At 47.6% G+C, this 19293-nt stretch overlaps 1 protein-coding gene across 1 annotated transcript in view; it reads left to right on the top strand.

Annotated features, from left to right (window-relative positions):
- The first annotated feature begins 227 nt into the window (after positions 1–227).
- The window catches only part of LIMD1 (LIM domain containing 1), a 33045-nt gene continuing 13979 nt past the window's right edge, over positions 228–19293 (top strand). The window contains exons 1-2 of the mRNA XM_051789161.1: positions 228–1495; positions 11782–11883. Coding sequence (XP_051645121.1) covers positions 361–1495; positions 11782–11883 — 1237 coding nt within the window. The 5' untranslated portion in view covers positions 228–360. The remainder of the gene's footprint in view (positions 1496–11781; positions 11884–19293) is intronic.

Raw genomic sequence — 19293 nt, 5'->3', positions numbered from 1 at the left:
TCCAAACCCCCTTTCCAGCTCTGCTTCCTTTCCCAACCCCTTCCCAAGCGTGATCTGACACCCTGTGACGTCTTTGGAACCGCGCGTGACGTCCCCCCACCTCCCGCCCGCGCGGTCCCCACGGAGCTGGGATGAGCGGGGGGGCGTGGTCAGAAGGCGGGGCCGAGGGCGTGGCAATGTGGCCCCGCCTCTTGGTCCCGCCCACGGCCACACCCCCGCGGGGACGGGCGCGGCGGGAGCGCGGCGGGACGGTGCTGGCGCCGCTGCCGGCATTGCCCTGGTCCCGGCGGGAAACAGGAGCAGCAGCGGCAGGAGGAAGAGGAGGAGGAAGGCGGGGGTCATCCCACTAAGCCAGGCAGGATGGATAAGTACGACGACCTGGGTCTGGAAGCCAGCAAGTTCATCGAGGACCTCAACATGTACGAGGCCTCCAAGGACGGTCTCTTTCGGGTGGACAAAGCTGCCGGCAACAACCCCGAGTTCGAGGAGACCAGGCGGGTCTTCGCCACGAAGATGGCAAAGATCCACCTCCAGCAGCAGCAGCAGCAGCAGCAGGAGGAGATGCTGATGGCCGCGATGAACGGAGGGGCTGCCGCCTTCCACGCCGCCCGGCCCAGCCCGCCGGTGCCGCGGGGGGCCAAGCCGCCCCCCGCCGCCGAGGGGCCCCGAGCGAGGCCCTTCGAGGGAGGGGAGCGCGGCCTCGGAGAGAGCGGGGCACGTGCCGAGGCCCCCGGGAGCCAGGCCGGGCGCCGGGGCTGGGAAGCGGAGCCTGACAGGATGCCCAGAGCGGGGTGCTCACAGCCTGGCGCGGGGCGCGGGGAGCAGCAGCCCGGGAGCCCTGGGCAGGAGAACGGCGGCGAGGGCCGGCGAGGCGCTGGGGGCCGCGACCCGACGCCAGCCGGGCAGAGGTCCTCCTCCTTCTCGAATGCCCGCACCCCCCCGGCACCCTCAGCAGGGCCAGAGGAGGCCGCGCCTCAGCAGCGGTCTTCGTCCTTCTCGACGCCTTCGGTGCAGCCCGCCCGGGGGTTTTCAGGCCCCTCTGAGCCCTGTGGTCCCAAAGCCGGAGGAGATGGCAAGCAGCTGTGGTACCAGGGTGTCTCGCTGCCCTACCCACCAAGCTCTGCACCCAGTGCCCCCAGCGCAGACTACCAGCACGCCGCTGCCTACCCCAGCCCAGGTGGCCACTTTGTGGCCCACGGGCAAAACCACAAGCCCAATGGCGGTGGCGTGAACCCAGAGCCAGGCTCCTCACGCCTGGCCTCTCGAGGGCTGGTGGCTCCAAATGCTCCACAGCCGCTTTGCCCAGAGGGCATGAGCGGGCCACGGTCAGACTCCGGGCACCTGGATAGCTCCAGCACAGCAAAGGTGAAGCTGCCCTGCCAGACCCTTCTCCCACAGCCAGAGCAGGGGCCATCGGCGGCCGAGCTGAAGCTGGAGGCACTGACCCAGCGCCTGGAGCAGGAGATGGATGCTCGGCCAAAGGCCGATTACTTTGGTAAGGAGGCAGTCCACCTGTTGCCGGGAGGAGGGCTCATTGCAAAGTGTCACTGCAGGGTTTGGACCTGCAGGGTTGCATTTGCCTGGAGCTCTCCTTGGTTGTGCTCTTTCAGTTGCCCAGAGGGAGGGTGTGTTATTTAACTTTTATTATGACAGGGACTGGAAACTCTTCCTCCTGCAACACCTTTTCCTTTAATCCTACCTCTTTAATTTTAAAGCAAAGGTAGTTTAGCAGCTTTGGGGAAGGACAGCACTGAAAAGAAGCTGGAGCAGCTATATTTTGAAGTGCCCTTCATTGCCGGCAGGGAGGCACTTAACTTTTCTTGACAGTACTCCTGGTTCTCCATGTATTAAAAGGATGTGGCCAGACCACGTGGGGGCAGGAAGGCAACCGTCCAGCCTGCAGAAGAGTTGTGCCTGCGTAGGCTGCAGCTGTGGAGAAGGGCACAGAGCTCAGGGGAGGCTTGGTGGCACCCACCCCTCACTGAGGTGGCCACAGCCAGGTATGCTTGCAGGATCTCTTCAAGAGGTGTTGCTTTGGGATGGGAAGAGTGGTGGTTTCCCAAAGTTGCCAGGATTGGCATCTTGTTCCCATCAGCACTGAAAGGATTGATGCATCCTGAAAATGGCAGAAAAACAGGCGGTGGCACGTTCTTCCCTAAATCTTGGGTTTGCGAGGAGTCCAGGCCACCACCAGAGGTTATCGCTGGCACTTGGCAGTGAAAAGGGACCACTTACCTGCGAGGGTCTCCCAGTGAGAATATTAAATGTCCTGCCAGGATGGCAGAAGATGAGGGGCAAATTCAGCGTTTCCTTTCCTCGCTGTTTCACTTTACAATTTAACAGCAGATAAAATAGTTCAGCTTTTGGGAGAGGGAAACCCAGAGTTGCTGGGAAGGCTGAAAACTCCACAGTTAGCTCAACAAACAACAGGAACAGGTCTAGTGTATGGACTTTCCTCATGGTTTTAGACCTGCAGTCACAGAAGTAGAAGCAGGGACAGATTAAGCTCTCCAGCTTGGTGCCAAGGAAGGGTCTGCATCTCAGGCTGCACAGGTGCTGTTACACAGGATTATATCCAGTGAGGTTAGTGGGTGGCTCAGCAGTAGTCTGAGCCACACAAGGGCTTCACACCAAACTTTGGGGATGTAGCTGGAGGGCCCACTGAGTGCCCATCTGCAAATTGCGTAACAAAATATGTTTTGGCATCAGGCCGCAGTACTTGCCCGCAGAGGGCTGTGCTGGGGCTGTTTGTTTAGTATCTGAGACTGGATTCAGCCCTGTGGCAGGGCAAGCACAGTTTTTTCCTTTCGCAGAAAAGTGATGTGTTGAGTTGCTGTACTTAGGGTGTTTTGGCCTGGAAACATGTTTCAGCACTTTCCGTCCTGTGTGGGCAGCATGCAGTTTGAATGGGCTCAAGGAGCCTTGGTGGGGGGCAACTGAATGCTGGGACAAAAGCTGGTAATGGAGATGGGGTTGGGACAGCAGTCTCGTGGGAGGTGGTGCTCAAAAGTGGGAATGTTTTTCTGGAGGTGGCATTCAGGTCCACTGGAGATGTGTCAGGGGTCTCTCCAACAGAGCCTGCTGCGTGTGTCTTCTCCTCACGGTGCAAGTAAACCGTCTGGATTGTACCTCATCCAAAATGTGCATGGGGATTGGGTGAGGAAGCAGGGGAACCCAGTCAGTGGTTAGATTATTTTTACGTTTTTGTCACAAAATAAGGGTTAGAGGCAAAAGGAGGCTTTTGTCCTATGGGAAATTTATAGTGAAGCAGAAGTAATTCAGCAGCGCAGAGTCCAGCTGGTCAGGCAGCTGAGGTACCAGTGAGCCCCAGGGAGGGAGGAGGGATGAAGGCTGCCTGATCCCCAGTGAGGTATTTTGACATCCTGCTGGCAGGAGGTTTTGCACCAGAATGTAGTGTCTGAGGAATTTGGGATGGAAGAGAGGGAGAGGAAAAAAAGAAACAATGGAGTCATGGCAGAGGAAGATATAAAGTTTTGTGGAGCCACAGCTCTGTGGGGAAAGGCTCAGCAGATCTGCCCTGCGGAGGACCAAGGAACAGGAAGGGGCAAGTACTGAGGTGTTTTAATTCTGGGCCTCCTCCTCCCACTCTATTTCTCACTTTTATTTTCATTTTTTGCAGTTACCTTACTTCCTTTGTAGGAATAAAGGGCCTAGCTGGTCTTCTGACTCTATTTTTGCTATGTCCTACCCTCAAGCAAGCAACTTTAGGATGGAAAATAAATACTTTTATGTAATAGTGATAAAAAGGATCAATAGTTTGTTTTGTTGCAGACTTTTTCCCCAGTGAAGGGAAGTCTATTGCAGCAGCTTTGCAGTACACTGGAGCCAGGAAATTAAACTAGGACTGAAGTGCAAACGACTGAAGTATTTTATCAAAAACGTTTTCAGTTCTCCTAATTTTGTGTGCTGCTTTTATGACAAGGAGATTTTTTTGAAGATGAGATTGTCTCATGTTAACATACTGTCATGTTAACATACAGTCCTTCAATCTGTCTCAGTCAGGACCAGATATTTACAATGAACAATTAATTCTCTTCACAGTAAAGGAGCTGCTTTTTCCTTCACTATGTTAAAATGTGTGTTTGTAAATGAAAGCCTAGGAAAGGATAAGCTAGGGACTACGCATAATACAGGTAGGATGCTCCACTGAGGAGTAACAGCCTGGTTATCTGTCAGCACCAGCTTGCTGTGCAAAATGCTTTTTGTCTGCTCAGGGTATGTGTAATAAGTGAAAGGAAAGAAGCAAACAAAGCCAAGAGTTCTCTTTCTTTATCTCCTTTTTTTTTAAAATAGTGACCTATGTGTGAGCTGCAAAGGCTTCACGTGTCTGTGGAGGAATTTGGGTTCTCCATGAGGGCTTTTGAAGTGCTGACTTGATTTATGTGGGCTGTCAAGGAGGACATAGGGAGTCTCAGGTATCATCCAGATCTTAAGCCTGGGGAGGGAAAACCTGAAGTTGCTCCCTGGAGAGGCTGGTTCCTGTGCAGGGAAGGGGCCCCGTGTCCCCAGGAGGTGTTGTTGGAAGCCAGCTTAGGATTTATTGAGGGTTTTTTTGGTGTACTGTTTTCAGGGAACATGCAGGAATCCCACTGATTTTCCATAGTGTTACTGTGGGTGAACCAGCCTTCATCTTCCCTTGGTGAAACAGAAGATTAATTAAACAGGAGTGAATGGCAGAGTTGCAACAGCTGCAGTAGCACAACCCAGATGTTTAGTTAAGTGAAGCATCACCATCCCAAGGACTGGTGCTGCATAAGTTTTCAGGTGAGATCCAGACAGGTGCATAACCAAACCAAGCATCCAACTGCACTGCCTGGAAGTGACTTGGTAGAGGAGAGGCCTGGCTGAGGTGTGCTGAGGGGTCTGCAGGGAGGTTTGACTGTTTTAGCAGAGCCCATGGTACCACACAGTTCCTTGGTCTGCAGGCAGAGATAGGTGCTTTTAGAGGCGTAACATGTTGCATGACATTTTGACCAGTGCTTATTTTGTATAGCTAGATGGAAATCTCCACCTGATGGGGGATTATCTACACCCTTACCAAGAGTTCTTTTTAAAACCATTTTTTCTTCTTGTGTTTGTTAGGTGTTGAATTCTGGCTTTCTTGGTACTTACAGCAGAACTGATAAGCTGTGGGTGTTTGGAAGGGCCCTGGGCATCTCGTTTTGCAGTGAAAAACTGGGATGCTTCCCAGCAGTCGGGCAGAGAAGATCTCATAGCAAAGCCTGCAGATTTTTTTCCCCTTGGCAGAAGTAGAGCAGTAGCTGAATCACTCAACCCTGTGGAGACCCAGCACCTTTGAATGGGTGCGGGCAGCTCAAAGGCCAGCAGTGCTCTTTCAGTGTTGTGCACAGTGACGTTAGTGTTTCACCACTGCCGAAACCGCAGCTCGTTTAACTTTAGGGCTGAACACACCCATGGACTTTATGGAACACTGCTGATGGTGCTGCCCCAGGATGCTTCGGCAGCAACGAGGGCGTTTCAGGGCTGGCAAGTGGAGAATTTTCTGATTAAAATGAAAGTTCCTCTGAGTTTGTTTTGTATGTGATGGGTGATGGTAACGGCGTCATTTCCACTGGGAATGAGCAGAGGCATCCTTCTCTACCTGCTCCTGGGAGAGTACCAAAGCTGAAAGGAGATGCCTGCCTGCAGCGGAGAGGAGGGGGGAGGCAGGGTGAGACAGGTCCTGGTGGAACAAGGAAAGCTGGAAGGATCACGGCACTTGGGCTAGTGGGTGTGTGTGGATTGCAAAGCTTATCTCACTGCAAGGAACCAAGCAAATAAGTATTGGCCTGGAATATGGTTCTTCAAGATTACAGCAGTATGCACTTCTCCTCCCTTCCTCTGGGGAGCTCAGCTGGGTTTGCAAGCTAAGGAATAATATATCAGAAGGAAAGAAAAAGGAAGAAGTTGAGGCAGAGGAGCAGTCAGTCTTTCAGCCAGGATTCTGTGGCAGTGAGAATTGAAAGGAATAAGGAGCCTCATTCATGTAGCACTGGAGTTATCGTAATCTCTGATGTCACTATAAAGTACTTAAAATGTCACTGACATGAGTTTGATGGCATTTTTGTCCTTCACTGGCAGTGTGTACATGAAGGTCTACAGCAAGGTCTCGGGTCAAGAACATGGCATTGAAAAAGGTACAGAAAAATTGCGTTTACCGGCTCTGTGGTTCTTTGAGCAGAGAGTGTCTGTACATCTTTACTACCACTGTTCACAGTAGTGAACAGAACCAAACTGCCAGGTTTTCCACACACTCTGTCTCACCCAAGGCCTCCAGATCCCCTTAAAATCACCTCTTCAGCACAGTAGCGAATAACAGCATAGCAAGGCATGCAATGTGTGTAACTCAGAATTTGTTGCAGAAATTACTTGGTTATGGTGAACCACGGGGAGGTGAGTTCAGATTCTGGATAAATTCTGAAATAAAAGCAGAACTGAGCATCACATTGTGTATGACAGGGTGAAGGCTTTTCTCAGCAGACAGTCTTTGAAACGTGTGTACAAGTGGAGGGTTTGGTTCTCCTGGGATAAGTAGATGGGCTGGAAATGCACAAGGTGTCCCTTCACAGAGTCCTCCCTGTCAGAGTGTCAGAGCAGCATTCTAGCGGGGAGGACCCTTGCGAAGGCACAACTTCTGGGTCTACTGGATTAGCTCTGTGCATGTGTGGACAGATGGGAATGGTGATACCAGAGATATTTATGTGCAAAGTCTCTGGGGGGTTCTTCAGCATAAATCTGGTCTCCTGTAAGGAAGGGGGAAAAGGCAGTTACATCTGTTGGAGAAGAGTCAGTCTGATTGTGGAAATGTGGCTTGCATGGAGCATCTGCAAGGGGTAGAACAGACTTACTCTTCCAAGTGCTGTTTCTGGATTAGCCACATATGCAAACCCACACCACCACAATCATCCTGCCACTGCATTCCTCTTATCTGGGACCAAATTGACATGGCAAGGAAATCTCACCATGGAAGCAGCACACCATTGCATTTGGCCCTTCAAAATTAAGCAGCAGCCTTAGCAAACCCAACGAGGAGCATAGGAAAGCTGGGCTGTACTGAGTGTTGCTGAGAAGAGGATGCTGCTGGAAAGAAGAGGGGTGCTGCTGGAAAAATGCACAACTGTGTTCTTGTTTTGTAGATCGATGTTGTCTGGCATGTGGAAATAAATCGTACCAACAAACCCCAGAAAATGCTCCTGTTCATCATGGCTTATGTTGAATTTTTAGTGAGTGGGATATAGTAAGTAACACAACTCCTTCTGGTGAGTGTGAAATAGCAACGCTTGGAGGAAAAAATGTCTCCAGTGGCTTAGGGTCTGGTGGTAAATGGAAATGCACTTGTTGAACTTAGAGGGTGGGACTGACATTTCAGTCTGAGCACCGTGTTTGCTTTCCTTTCTGACAGCCCTTGAGGTCTGCATCAAACCTGTCTGGTCACGTGAGCTGAGGCTGTTCCTGGTGACAGCCCTCCTGGTTTGCAGTGCAGAGGTGCAGTATGGCAAGTGCTGGGAAGTGGCCTACAGGGCATGTTTTCGGTCCCAGCTCTGCCCCAAAAGTCCCTTTGTTCAGACACTCAGCTGCAGCGCGGGCGGTTGCTTGCCACATGATGCAAAAGGGAACAGAGATTTCTTTGTTGTCCGGGGCCGACTGCCCTGCCGGCAGAAATTGAACCGAAATCAGCAGTTTCCATCCCTTTCCCTTTCCAGATCGGGCTACCATTCTGCTCTTGTGCTCAGCCATGAATTTACTGGTGCCGTGCATGTGTTTGTCATCCTGGTGGTAAAAGAGAAACCTTTCATTTCTTCTTAATAACGTTGTCTAAGGTTCAAACCTGTAATTTCAGAGGGCATATCTGCTTGAATCGGCGCTTGCATGAACTCTTGTTATGTGTGGCAAAGTTACGGAGCACAGGAATCAGGCATCTTGCTGAGCTGTGGCTACTCAGGATCGCTCTGCTTTGAGCTGAGGGCAGAAGTTTCTGCTAAAAGCTGCTCCATGCCAAGAAAATTACCCGGAATTGCTGACTAGTGTCAGCGGCATGTGGGGCTGGACTGATGCTGCTGACATTTTAACACTACGCCCTGGCTAGCAGAAAGCACACTCAGCACTGTTTCGGGAAATAGTTGCTGGAGCTGGCGTGGAGCAGGGCACAGAGCCTCTTTTGCAGTGGGATGGGGTTGGAGGTAGCCTCTGTTGCACTGCCTTCCATCAGGCTGGCTTCACACACGTGTTGCTGAACTCAGTGACTGGCTGCCGTCAGCAACAGGTATTGCTTTACCTTGCATAGCCAAAGCCAAAAAAACAGGATCATTGTGACAGCAGGAGTGAATTATAAAAAAAAGGCAAAAGGAAATGAAAAATCAATAAAAATCACCTTTTTTTGCATTTTCAGGGAGGTGTGCTGAGAATCAGGGATGAAGGCTCAAGTATGTTGCTTAAAATACTTCAGAATATTGTATCTGGAAAAAGCAAAGACTTATTTACAGAGTAATTCCACTTGCTACTGAGATTTAATAGGCTTCCAAATAAGATTTAGCAAATACATGCAAGAACATAAACTAGATACAGATGTGCCATAATGCCATTTTTCACTTGTCAGCCTTGGCACAGGACATGGATGAATATTTATAGCATGGCTGGTTACTACATAGTTGAGTAATTTATCACATTATAGTTTTTACAGACAAGATTGTCAATTTATTTTAAAAGCCCTTTCATTCTGTGACTTTATTTTCCATGTTTTAGGGGCCTACATTTTTAAAGAAGTGGGCAAAAGAGTTAATCAGGGGATGAAATGGAGTATGTACTTAAAGGAAGGAGGAAAGATAATGGGGCTGGTATAGGTCGAGAGGTGGAGGAAGGTTTCAGTACGGATGTGGGAGCCTGGGCAGCTCTTGCTCGACCTGGCCAGACTGTCATCTGTCCCACTAGGGAACCCACAGGGGCAGTGCCTACGTTCTGAAGCTTAATGGGGTGGACAGGAGACAGCAGAGGCAATTTCTGCCCTCCATGGGGTTTGCGTTACCGTATTTCATAGCGGCTTACGCCTGCCAGCATCTTTACTGGGCGCTGTGTCTGCACTCAGCTGCTGTACCTTCTGCCTCCTGTTTCTTCTTGCTGCTCATCCATAGTCAGTGTCACCCGGCTGCTTTGTGGAAAAGAGGAAATAGGAGCACGCTGGTGAATTTTTCTGGAGCAGCCAGTCATTGGCACGGAGAAGGGGAAAACGCAGCACTTGCAGTGCAGTAACTGCATTGGCTCTGTGGAAAGCTTGGTGGGTGTCGTGGAAAATTGGCAGGTTTTCTGGTCTCAAAACTTTCTGCTCAGCATTGCTGTAGTCAAGAGGGAATTTTGAGTTCTTAGCTTTTGTGTCAGATCACTGCACAAAAACTCAGGCTGCTGCTGAATGTGTGCATTCCTGGGAGAGCACATCCATTTGAAAAGGCAAATTTTCTTATCTTTGCCTTGACTTTTTTTTTTAATCTTTCTTTAATGCCTGCATGATTTATCTTTTGCTTTCTTAAAATGTTTCTTTCAATAAATGAGATAAACCTGCTCAGTTCGAAAAGAATTAGCGAGTTTTGCTCACTTGGTGCCAGTCTGTGTACTGGGATGGGCCTGCAGCCAAGCTAGTGTTTCAGTTAGGGTTGGATTTGGACAAAACAAAGTAACTAATTATTCTCTGCAGTCTTCTGTCCAGGTTTGTGTCAGTGTGGACTCTGGCTCTGAGTGCAGTGGGGCTTGGCGCAGCACTAGGACAGCTTTCAGCATGCTTGTTGAATGCACACAGGCAGCTGCAGCACAGAGAGCCAAGTCTGCTCAGGAAAAACCTGGGAAAATCAAGTACCTGCTATTCAGCAGCCATGTGTATGGCTCACTGCAAAAGACTCCTGAGTGTTTTTATCCCTGGAGTGTGAAAACTGATGGCCGCGGCTATCGGATGCAGGAAGAAATTTACTCACCCTGGGAGTGCCAGCGTGGTGCTGCCAGAGTTGGGAGTTACTTTTCAGCACTGTCGTAAGCATGTTGGGTTTCTTCCTAACTTTCTCCAGACCTTTCCAATTAATCTGGAGCTTGTGGTGCCCCAAAAGAAGCCACGTTTTATTAACCCCAGCATAACTAAGGATCTCCGGCAAGATGATGCTGTCCCTCCTCTTGGGCCAGTAGGAGCAAGATGTGACCAACAGTCCCTTGCTCCAGGGAATTTAAGAGTCATGGTGAATGAGACTGAGCAGCAGTGGAAGGAGAGACCTGGAGGTGAAGTCACATCAGAGTTGTTGTGGACCAGAGACAGAAACACATCACCTACTTTTCCTTCACACTGCCCCTTTTGGGTAGATTTGTGTTTATTTGCTTGAACACAAATTAAAGTTTCTAATTTAGATGTAGTTAAAGAGTGATGCTGCTCTAAAAATGATCTATTGCAATCATAGGGTGATGCTGAAGTGAGTAAGCTGGCTTGATGTGTCATTTTCCTCCATAATCAACTTTGTCTCTCGGGCCTCCATTAGTGGTTTTGGGTGGACTTGCTGCATTTCTCCTTGCAAGGTGGAGGGAGCAGATCCTTCTAGCATAGGGGGCATGAAACTCCATTGTCACTTCTTACTCTGTTATCAAAATAGTTTTACATGGAAATGTGGTGAGATTTGAGAAGTCCTAGGTGAACACATAACAACCTTTGTGAATCTGCAGTGCTAAAGTCTTCTTCCTGCAATCCCTCTCCACCCCCACTGTGTATCTGCCCCATTTGTGCTATTTCCAGCCCCTTTGGGTAGGCCTGGAGGGTCCCAGAGGCTTCCTCATGAGGTGGAAATCCTCATCCTGTGCTCTCTGCCCAGCTTGGGTTTGGGGTTGGAGCCCCACATCCAGGATGGGTGCTAGTGGAAAGGTGCTTGGCTGTGCCAGCAAGAAACTGAGCTGAGTGTGGTCATCTCCCCCCTCTGGAGCTCTAGAGCTGACCCTGGTCTTTAGGTAACAGTGGTGACAGGGAAGCCTGAGTATGAGGAACAGCTTGAGCTTGCACTTGGGACAGTTTATAGCCAGAAGTTGATTGTATGTGCTTTCCTTGGCTCTCCCTCACCCCATTGGCCGCCTGAGAGTCAGCCCTGCTCGGCTGCTCGGCATCCTCTCCTTAAAACTCACGTTTTTCTTGCCTTGTCCTGCAAGAGGTGAGAGGAATGTCTGCAGACAGGTGGTTTGTAGATAGCACCTGTGTGACTGATAGAGGGAAGAGAGGTAGGTGTCTTGTAGTCCAGCTCTGTTTCAGTGGGAAATCTTTAGGGCCTTCAGCAGACACTACTGGGGGAGCTAAGTGAAGAGCTGTGTTTTCCTCACATCAGTTGCAACCATCAAGCTTATCTTATACAATAAGTAGCAGAAACTATTGGTCTGTGAACAGCTCTGAGCACCACTTACTAATACCCAGGCTTTTGTGAGGGTCCTTGAACGGGGTTAGATGTATATAAAGGTTGTAGGGAGAAGAAAGGAGATTCCACTGTAGCCAGACAGAGCTGTTCTTGCACAGTGTATTTTTTTGCAAGAGTCTTACACGCTGGAGGTTTGATGACCGTCGTGACCACTGTTAACAGCGTCTCTCAGGGCAGGTGCTGCTGGTGTCACCTGCGCCTTGTGGCTTCAATGAACCACATGGTCCTAAGCTGTCAAGCCACCATGATGAACTACATGTGTTGTCACCCAACCAGTGATCCCAGACACCCCCTTGGGTCCCACTTCTGACCTCTGTCTCCCTGTTCTATCTTCCAGGCACCTGTGTGAAGTGCAGCAAGGGAGTGTATGGAGCAAACCAGGCTTGCCAGGCCATGGGCAACCTCTACCATGACAGCTGCTTCACCTGCGGAGCCTGCAGTGAGTACCCCTGCTTGGCCTGCCACGGGGCCAGGCCCTGGAGCTAACTCTTTGGGCTTAACATTTTTCTGGTGTAAAGAGGGGGTGAAAAAGAAGGTACTAATTGAATTATCTGCCACATGGAGTCTGCCACAGCTGTATGTTTTGGTGGTGGTGGTGGTTGCTGTTTGGTTTTGAATGGTTTGTTGCGAGGCATGTAGAAAAGATATTTTGGATTGTGCCAGGCTTCTGCCTTCTGGTATGGGGGATGGTTGTTTTCATTCCTCTGCCTCTCAGTTATAGCCACTTTTTTTTTTTACTTATGTGAGTATTTTTTCAAAGTGGCAGTGAATATGCCTTAGCTGGCACGTGGAGGGTTTTGTCTCATCAGACTTTACAGCCATTCTGGCCTTTCAGTCTGAGGACCCCAAGGAAGGCCAGTGGAACTGGTTATTGTGCAGAGGTATCAGGCAGGGAGCAGCGATGATGGGCCCTGTGAAATCTGCCAAGAAACAAAGTAAATAGTTCAGGTGGCCCTGCTGACCTCCCTGGTGCTTGTCAGACCCCCACCTGAAGCTTGCTGGAGCGTACAGCATGCTGCAATGTGTGGATCCTCCTAAGCAGCTTTTCAATGAGGTCTGTAATGGAACTGGGGTGAGGAGCAGGCCACCTGCTTTTAAATTGTGGCTGTGTTTGTAAGACAGTGTTTTTTCCATTTTATTATGTTTAACTCCAGCGCTAGTAGCGTATTTTTAGAAATGTAGCTGTGTATGTGGTGGCAGAAAAAAAAATAATCTTCTGCTGCTTTTGTATATATGAGTTTGGTTTTCCCAGATGAGGCTTAGGGTTTTTCTTCTGGGTTGTATTTAGAGTTGTAAACTCATCAGGACTGCATGTGTTTTATTTGGAGCTGTAAAGTGGGAATAAATATAGAAAGATGTGTATGCTTTTTAATAATAGCTGAACCTTGAACTGTGCTCATTTCCCAGCTGTCCAACACCAGCTGCCCTGCCTCACCTATGTTTTCGGTATAGCACTTCACCATCATCTAACCGAAAATTGAAAAGAAAAAGTGGTCTTTGCATGTAATGGCAGTTTCCTAAAGGCTCAGAAGGCAGCATCTCACTCTTCTGTCTTCTCTTATAAGTTAATTCAAAATTAATTCGTTAATCTCCTCCCCTGGAGAGGATTCCTGGCTGCAACCAGGACTTTCCTTCAGGGACCTCTCGCCCTCTATGGCCGGGCGAGGCTTCTGAACGCTTCTGAACTGCCCTTGTACCCAAAGCTCTTGTTAAAAATAATCCAGCAGCAGGTTCGAGCTGTCTTAAATTTCTAACATTACTACTGTGCAACTGGTGCTTTAGAAAGAAACACTTTCGATCCTCTCTCTAGAATGAATTTTACAACCTTTATTTGGAGACCAGTGTTACAAAGGTACTTGTGGATCACAGAGGTATCCATGGTTACTTCTGTTTATGTTTGTCTGTATTTGGTTAAAAATTAGCTTAGTCCCATTTCTAATGAGGTAGGTTGAAAGAACAACTACTTGCTGCTTATTCTAAAAGTCAACCCTTTCCAAAAGGTTTCCAGTGCAAGACAAAAAGGTGTAGATGTCAGGTGAGATTTAGAAAGGTGGAAAGAAGCTAAGGTAAGGTTAGCAAAGTGAAGCCCATTTTCTCTCTTACCCGGGCTGTAACTGAGAAATGTGCTGAGTAGATGTGTTGGGGCAAAGGGTTTCAAATGAAAAGTAAAATTAAAAAATAAAGCTAGGGAAGATGGTAGGGAGGGGAAAAAAAGATCGGGGAACCTGGAGCTGAGTAGAAAATACTGTATTCCAATACAAAATAAAAAAGGGAGTCATGGGAGGATAAACGAGAGCCTAATTTAGCTTGTTATGTGCAGGAGAGTAACCAGTCATGAAAGCTCAAGTCTATCCCATTGTGGCAGTGTCTGTACCAAGATGGAAACTGGAAGCAGCAGCAGCCAGCCAGGGTGACATGGATGGATGGAGGGGAGGGTGTGTGGTGGTATGGGATTCCCAGCACTCTCAAGAAGAGTGTCACTGGAGGGAGGCCCCCACAGGAGTGGTGTTTCCCTCATGTGCACACACCTCGATGGGCGGCAAGGCTTGCAAGAAACCATCCAGAGCAGGGGGGAGTTTCCTGCACTGCCCCCATGCTCTGCATGGCCTTCATGCACCGGTCGCTTGCTCTGGGGCTTTGCTGCCTGGCTTGTTCTGATTCATCAAGCCTCTTTGAGTTGTGGCTGCTTGACTCACGATGCCTGGGCTGGTACATGCCGTCCTGCCCTGCGCTCAGGGAGGAAATGTACCCGAGGGGAATCCCCCCTTTTGCAGACTGAAGTAATTTCCCAGTCCCACAGACCATCAGCTGCTGTGGGGACAAAGGGTATGCAGCTCTGTCATTCACCCAGGGAGAACACATGCCTCTCTGCAGGTTTTCTGTCATCTGTGTCGCTGCAGTAAATGTGGTAAGACCATTTTATCTGCCAGAAAAATAAATATTTGTTTGGACAGTGTTGCCTGTCTAGCGGAAACTCTGGTTTCTAGCTAAAAAGTAAGTAGTGCTTTTAAGGTCAAGTGGAGTTCATCTTGGACACCATCCAGGACAAACTTGACTTTGAGAAGTCAAAGTTGCTCATGATTTCAGTCCTAAAATTTCTGCTCCGATGGAACACTGACTATCCTCTACTCCAATAAATATACAAAATTACCTATTAAGGTAAAGCGTATTGTCCTCCAGATATTTATAACCACTGTCCTGCTGTTTTCATTCTAGGGAGGATTTCTAATTTTGCTTGTAGTTGGATTTGTGTCCAAATGTGTATTTGTTTCCCTGACAGAGAAAACCGAGAGGGTCTAAGAAGCAAGGGGTTGGGGGGGAGTGATACCTCATAGTGCCAAATTTCCTCTGCCTTCTGCTTCCCAATACACGTATGTTCAGAGATAAATGATAGAGCAGTTTGTTGAACAGAGCTGTGCACACATTGCAGGGTTCAGTTGTCAAGAAAAAAATGTACTGTTTTATCTGAGCCAATGGCATGTAATGCAGAAAATTTGGCTTAGAGGTCAAAACAACAGATTTAGAATTATTACTTTGGCATAAATGTCTCATTTATCTTCTTGTTTGTTACAGGGCAGAGGCACAAACAAGGCAGCCTTTTGCAGAGAGGGAGAGAAACTTCAGGCTCTTTCTGCAGGATTAGTAATAAATGATATTTGCTTTACAGAAGGGCCACAAAAATAGGTTAAAAAAAAAAGGCCCCAAAATACATACAACTACTTCCTGCAAGCTCAAGGTGTCTGTTTCCGTCTTGGGTTTGGGGTTTTTTTTTTCAACTTGTTGGACAAACACTTGTAGCTGTCAAATGCTTTGTAAGATATTAACTATTTAAGTTAAATCACTACTTTATACCTCGTCAGAACACGAAATATACAAGTGTTTCCAGATGTTATTTACTATTTAGGAGTAAGGAGACCTTATAAATTATATACATTTAACTAGACAGTATCACTCTAACCTACTGGGGAGTTTTAGTGTTTTCTCTAGGATTCAACCAGGCTTATATCTGACAGAACTTTTTAGCTCTCCTAGCAGTGTAATTTAGAGCATAAGGGACTTGTACTTGAACAACTTAGTCCTCAGAGGAAATCTGAAAGCTAAAAAAGTACAAGGGAAGTGTCAGAGATGGCTGTGAAGGAAATCAGAAGGTGAGGAAGGAAATCAGAAAGAAAGAACTGATTGCATGGTGGTTTGAAGGAAGGTTTGATGTTGAGCTACAACACAAGGGCCAAAGTGAGGACCAGATTTTGGACCCTTACTGCGGAGAGTTGGAAACCTTGCACGTTTGCCACATTACAGAATTCAACCTTTGACGTCAACATCACTGCATTACTTTCTTTTCTTTTTATTTTTTGTGAGCTGAGATTAGTGTTCATGTCTGTGTGGGGGTAACAGGCTGCTGTTCCAGTGACAGAGCTTGAAATAACTGTCTGCCTTTTACCACCCTCTGGGTATATATATTTTTTATTTAGTATTTCACAACATAGTTGTGTTTAGAAGTATCAAGGGTCATTTACTAAACTAGGTAGCTAAGCTATTGAAGCAGTGTTCTCTGGACTAATTAGTTTTACTGCAGTGATTATAAAGCATGACTACTTAGAGCAGTGCAGCTCTTGGTGCCTTTGGGCTAATTATTTTGAATAAGCATGTCCTGAATTGGTATGTAACTCTGGGAACAACAAAGCCCTGGTTTTTATTGGCACTTCTAAGTAACTCTACAAGTAGAAAGTCACCTTTTTCTGCACGTGTGATTTAATCCCAGACAGCAGGATAGCCAGCCTTGCCAAGTGAATTTCCCTGCAGCACATGTATGTGCATGGTTATCTTCAGATGCAAAAACTGCCATCTCTTCTAGTGGAGGCAGAATTTACTGCCTTCAATTGGATATAAACCCACTACGCCAATTGACATGCTTGAGAAACGTGCAGATCTTCAAAGTGGAGAGTGCAAGGATTGCCAATAATTCATCCTCAACATCCCTTCAATAAAATTATCGTGCCAGAGTCTGCATAGTAAACGCTTTTTTCTTTCTTTTTTTTTTTTTTTTTTTTTAGCAAAACTACTGTCTACTGTCAGGAAGGATTAAGATGTGCCTGGATGTACAGTTCGGAAGACAGAGAATTCATCAGTGCATGTTTCTGCTCTGGCCTAAATTGCTGCTATGCTCTTGCTGACTTTTTATCTTCAATCTCTCAGCTCGCCGGTGAAAAATTCTGTTGTTCATAAGACGTACTTGCTGTAGATGAGAAAAGCAGGGCAAGTTTTATAGAAAGGTGACAGTACTTGTTCCTTTTCTGGCCAGATTTCAGGGCAGCAGTGATTTGGGATCTGAGCTGAAGGGACTTTGCCATGGTTCAGGTGTCCTCAGTAGATATCCCTGATGGAAAGGTGCAAGTGTTCAGCTCACACAGGGGGATGCAGTCAGGAACTTAAAAATATGCTAGTGGTTTCAGTCAATTGCATGTGTTTTAGTGCTGGCTAAAAGTCTGAAATTATTAGGACAATGTGAGAAAAAAGGTTGAAAACTTCAGTGGAATAAATTTCCGGTCTTTCCAGTCTTTTTATTTTATAATGTCATCTTCAAAGTACTGTTTTCTGTTAAGAACAGGCTTTGGATTAGTCATGCTGTAAAGTTTTTAGGAGAGTTCTTACAATGTTTTAGTAGTACCTGTGAGTAATTTTCTGAGTGGCATCTCAGCAAGCACTGAGGCCCCTTCCATACCTAGAGAAATTTAAAAATACTCTCTCATGTAGTTTAGATGCAGAGTTACATTCACCAAGATCACAGAGTCACCCTCTTTCCTCCTTTGAGGCTCTGTGCATTTCAATGGCAGTCACTGGGTGACAGGGTGAGAGGCCAGCTCTGATGGCCACCTAGTTTTGGTGTGCTTTGGGGAATGGGGCAGCAGTCCCCAGTGTGATGCACAGTGACTGAGCACTGGAGTGAAAAGCAGTCACTCAGTCAGGGACATCCTGGATCGTAGCACTGCTTTGTCCCAGGGTGACTGTATCTTACCTCTGAATTTTGAAGCTTCTAAGGGTTTTCTCTAAAAAGAACTCTTGAATATCTTCTTGCAACAGTTTGCCATCAGCAAAGCAGAGCTGTTGCTCAGTTGTGTGGTGTGCTGTGGTTTCTCAGTGTTTCCCTCTGGGGATCCGTTTTTGCTCATGAGGGATTGTATTGCTGTTAGCAGCAACTGACCTTTCTCATGTGTGCCAGAGCATGTTTTTGGCTTTCAGGCATCGGATCTTTTTCTCTGAGTTTTGTTTTTTTGATTGGGTTGTTTGGTTTTTTTAACTGCCTCAGATGTATGGTGAGAGCACAGAGGGTACTTTTTGCAATCTTACCGTACAGCTGGTGTAGTTGAGAGACAGACTGAATATCTTACATGGTAATGGAGCTGTGTCTTAGCACAGTTTCTTCTCAGAGATATCCTATCCTCCTGCCTGTGTTTTCACCAAGACTATGGTCTGTCCTGGAATGTCTGCTGGTTGATCACAGTCTGAGTTTACCTGATTTGGAGGATGTGCAGGCATTTAAGGGACCCTTTTGTGCAGGCCCAGTTCAAGACCAGATTGAAAGTATTGACGCTTCTGTGTCAGCCTCAGTGCTGCCTCCAGCTTTAATGGTGGCCAACAGAAATGGGACAGATGGCAGAAATTAAGTAGAGCTCTCTGATACTTGACCTGGTCTGCAGTGCATGGTAGGACACCATACTGCCCTGCCTGTCAGCAAAGTATCCATGGAAGGCTCCAAAAACACACGTCCTGGCCAGGAACTGTGGTGGGTCTCATGTACTGTGGGCATCAGGGACTTTTGAATGATAGGGAGGAGCCAAGGTCTCTGGGCTCTGGCTGCACCCATTTTACTGCCTGTGGAGTGTGCGTGGACCAGAGCAGGTTCTTCAATCCAAATGTCGTCACAGATTTACATGGGAAGACTGAAAACTGGGGGAAGGGCTGTAGCTTGAGCCTGAGCCACCCAGGACTGAGGAGGAGCTTCTTTCAATCAGTAATCACATGTCCAAATTTACCTGAAATTTCTGTGGTTCTCTGAAAAGGACTGATTTTTGTAACAACAGAGGCCCAGGGCTGTCAGCCTGGAGCAGCTGCCGGTCAGCAGTGATTTTTGCCCATCTGCTGTACAGATACCACAGGGTGTTCCATGGCGCTTAGATAAGGGATAAGTGAGGTCCACACACTGCCTCCCCAGCAATGCAGGGCCCTGGTCTTGCATCCTCATAGAGCCCTGGGATCTGGATGTGGCCCTGTACCACTGTAGGCATTTAGAGCTCTCTCTTGTCTTTGAACATGGGTTTGTGAACCCATTGTCCTTTAAATAAATAAACAGAAAAGCAACTTAGAAAGTTGAGTCCAACTCCCCAGCAAGCAAATGATGCATTTCCCAAGACCCTCCTTGGGCCAATGCAAGTCCCTGGGAAACCTCTCCTCTGTATGAACTTCAAAAAGAGAGAGGCATCAGCATCCTGGGAGTGCTGCCTGATGGTATGCCTATTATCAGCTGCTAAGCAAAGTGTGTTTATTTTAGCACAAAGGCACTAGTGACTAAGCTTGAAATATTTTGAAATTGGTGCTGAAATGACCTTGAGGTCATCCTGAAGGTTCCACAGCTAAACAGATTAGACAGACGTGTAAGGGATGAGCAGTACATAAAAACTCAGGGCTCAAAAACCCTGTTAGAGAGACGAACAAGATATCTTGTAACAACAAGTGAAGACATTAAGGTTGAAATGCCAAAGAATTTTAACTGTCTGAATTTTATCAGGTGCGAGATTAGCTAAATTCAGGGTGAAGTGAAAGTGAAATATGGTCAGGAACCAGCAGTTTA

Source organism: Manacus candei, unplaced genomic scaffold (assembly GCF_025592945.1).
Source record: "Manacus candei isolate 608988 ecotype Guabito, Panama unplaced genomic scaffold, ASM2559294v1 h1tg000026l, whole genome shotgun sequence".
Taxonomy (NCBI): domain Eukaryota; kingdom Metazoa; phylum Chordata; class Aves; order Passeriformes; family Pipridae; genus Manacus; species Manacus candei.
Note: the sequence above shows the minus strand (reverse complement) of the source record. Positions and strands in the feature narration are given on the sequence as shown.